Raw genomic sequence first — 3047 nt, forward strand, 5'->3', positions numbered from 1 at the left:
GGAAAGAAAAACCCATCATCTTTAATATTGCATGCTCAACTGTTCATCACAGAAAGAGCTCTGAGTGAAGTAAGGCTGCCAGAAGGCCATTCTGTTTATGCAAACAAAACAGAAGGGACAACCCTCTCCCCAGAGAAGGCATCACCTTTCTTTTTATCCACTAAGGAGCTGCATCTGCTTTTAAAATAGCACAGACTAGGCCCCATGCACCAGAATTTTACTCTTTCTCCCCTTATTCCCAAGGGATAAAGAAAGTGGAAAGATCTGTCTGTCACCGACCTGCCATGAATCACATCATCTTTTAGTTTCTGCACTGGAAAAATAAAAAAAAATGATCTTCCAACAGTCTCTGTAAAAGAACCTAAAAGGCTCAGTGCACTGGTACTTACTGCCCCACACTGCTTGCAGTGGTGCCGCCTCTTCGTGATCGAGTTGAAGCTCTCACTGCAGCTCTTGCAAGCCTGTTTTTCCTTGTCTCGCTTGGATTTGGAAGATTTCCTGCAGGAATCGCTCTGAAAAGAAAAGTAAAATTATGTCATTTCTGTTTTCTTAGAAAAAAATAGTATTACAAAAAGATTAATGGAATTCTGCTGCTGACAAAACATCCTCTTTGGGTTTCACGCCATTTTAGAGAAGAATTCAGGTCAGCTCTGGTAAAGGCCCATGCTTGGATGGCTCAGCCATGGGGTGCTTCTGGTGTTGCATGACATGATCCAGACTGTTTGAGCCAATTTCTCAAGTCTCTCTCTGTCCACCTGTGCCCTGCCAGCCACTGAACAACCAGCTCACCGTGTGTTGGTGGGGAGAAAGAGGAGATGTCAGGGTGGGCTTGCCAAAAAGAGCTTCCCTCCTGGCACTCACCTCATCCTGTTGCAATGGAACATCGTGGACTTTGTGCTGTAAACTGTTGTGTTCAAGGGGAGGAGATGAGAATGTTTTGGGGGAAGTGGCTTGATCCAAGAAGTGAATGGTGCTGGCAGTGGATTTTTGCAGCACCCAACTTCAAATGGTCAATTTGGGTGTTTCCTTAGGCTCCCACCCAGCCCCTGACAGAAGCATTAAGCTCCTAAGAAAGGTAGGGCCACCTACACCAGGGACCTGCTGTCAACTGCTCTTGGCAGAAGACACCTTCTATCAGCTGTCTAGATAGCAAAGCAGGTTTAGGCTCTTAAGCTAAGCACCTAAGCTGGTCCATAAAGTCACTCAGTGTAATTGAACACAATTGTACCATTTCCTGATAAAATGAAGACCATTAACATGACAACAATGGAGTGTTCAGAAAAATTCAGCTCCACACAGAACTTCAAGTAGACCTGTTTTGTCTTATTTTTTAAAGACATAAATACAATTCCTCCTTCCAGGCCAGGATGGCTAGGTGCAAGGGACCAGCAGCTCCCTGGGGATAAGCATCAGCATGAAGACCCCAGCCTGAAGGAGTGTGAATGACAATGACTCTCCTCATTCTTGATTGCTTGACACAATCATTTAACAAACTACTGGGTGAAGAAACATTTCCCCTAAATCAAAAGAGCAGAGGTATTTTTCACTTTTTCTGAAAATCAGCCAGGTGAAGGTCAGCCCATTGTAGTTGACGCAGACTCTGGACTCCTTGACAACCCCCCCTTTCCCTTTAAACCATGTGCATCCTAAGTCAAGCTCTGAAGTTCACTTGGGAGAGAGAACAACTGGCTCAACAAATCTCCCCTTTTTCAAAGCCTTTCTTCAACAGAAGGATGTGGGCACCCTGGGCTGGGAGGGAAGGCAGCAGCAATTGCAGTTAGCAGAGGCTGCCCAGGGATCACCAGGCAGGTGTCACCAGGGAAATCCTGTCATTTGCCCTAAGGTCTCACCTTAGGTTTTGATGCAAAAAAAATAATAATAAATTAAAAAAATCAAATTCTACAAGCCAACATGACTCCCCCACCTTTCAGCCTCCTGGAGTTTCTGCCCTGCTGCTCCTGGGCTACAGAGGAGAGCACATTGTCTTCAGCAGAACTATTGAAACCACCCTGCCTCGTAATGGCCTTACACAACAAACCCACAACTAATTCCTTCTAATTGGATTAGATCTTTTCATTTTCATTCTCTCCTCTACAGCTGCAACAGCAACGTTTCAAGCTTGTATACAAGCACACAGGATGCTCTGCAGTCCTGCCTGGTGCAGCACAGTCATGCGGACTTGCTCCTTCAGGAAAATCCCTGCAGACCCATAGATGTACATAGGAACTGCAGCAGAACAGAATGCCTGCAAATCCCAGCCCACCCACACACCTAAGCAGAGTGCAGTACTCCAGTTCCCTTGGGAAGAACCAGATGGAACCAGCACAGCACTGAGTTACAACAACTGAACAATGCCTCAGATGAATCACTGGCAAAATGTTCCTTCCAGACTCCACTAGAGCCCTCCAAGAGGGGCAGACAATTGAGGCAATTCAAAAAGCTTTTACCAATCAGCAGCAATCTACAGAGCAACTATTCTTTGTGCCACATATATTGGCTAAAGTCAGCAGCTTCTCACTCTGATGTTGACGCTAACGCTATTTACTTTTTTAGAAGACTTCTTTTCCTTCCAGTTGCTAAGGGTGGATTCCCCTTCATCAAGGTTGGAAAAGACCTTCAAGATCATCAAGTCCAACCATCCACCCTACAAGCCCCAACCACTAAACCATCTTATGAAACACCATGTCTCCCCCTTTTTTTAACACCACCAGGGATGGTGCCTTCACCACCCTCCTGGGCAGCCTGTTCCAATGCCTCACCAAATGCCTTACTTGTGCCTGCATAAGAGAAATGCTGAAGTTCCTCTAACATGAATTGAAAGGTCTGCTTCAGGATGGAACTGCTTAACTTGATTTGTACTTTAATAGGAATATCCATCATCATCCTCATGCATGTTTCTACAGCACAAGCAAGCCTCAAGTTGGATACTTCCTCTCATGGGTCTTGCATTTGACTTCCTCCACAATGTGACACAGTCTAGACATTTTTGTTCCCTTGCTGAAATACTTGACCCATATATTTGACAAGGGAAAAAAAGCAGAAAGAGT

The 3047-nt window shown here is 45.2% G+C and overlaps 1 protein-coding gene across 1 annotated transcript in view; it reads right to left on the reverse strand.

Moving 5' to 3' along the window:
- The window catches only part of LOC104395036 (FYVE, RhoGEF and PH domain-containing protein 3-like), a gene marked incomplete at its 3' end in the record, with an annotated part of 47311 nt that overhangs the window by 4170 nt on the left and 40094 nt on the right, over positions 1-3047 (reverse strand). The window contains exon 15 of the mRNA XM_010004703.1: positions 390-512. Within this exon, the coding sequence (XP_010003005.1) occupies positions 390-512 (123 nt within the window). The remainder of the gene's footprint in view (positions 1-389; positions 513-3047) is intronic.

The sequence above is a fragment of the Chaetura pelagica genome, unplaced genomic scaffold, assembly GCF_000747805.2.
Source record: "Chaetura pelagica isolate M959 unplaced genomic scaffold, ChaPel_1.0 scaffold769, whole genome shotgun sequence".
Lineage (NCBI taxonomy): Eukaryota > Metazoa > Chordata > Aves > Apodiformes > Apodidae > Chaetura > Chaetura pelagica.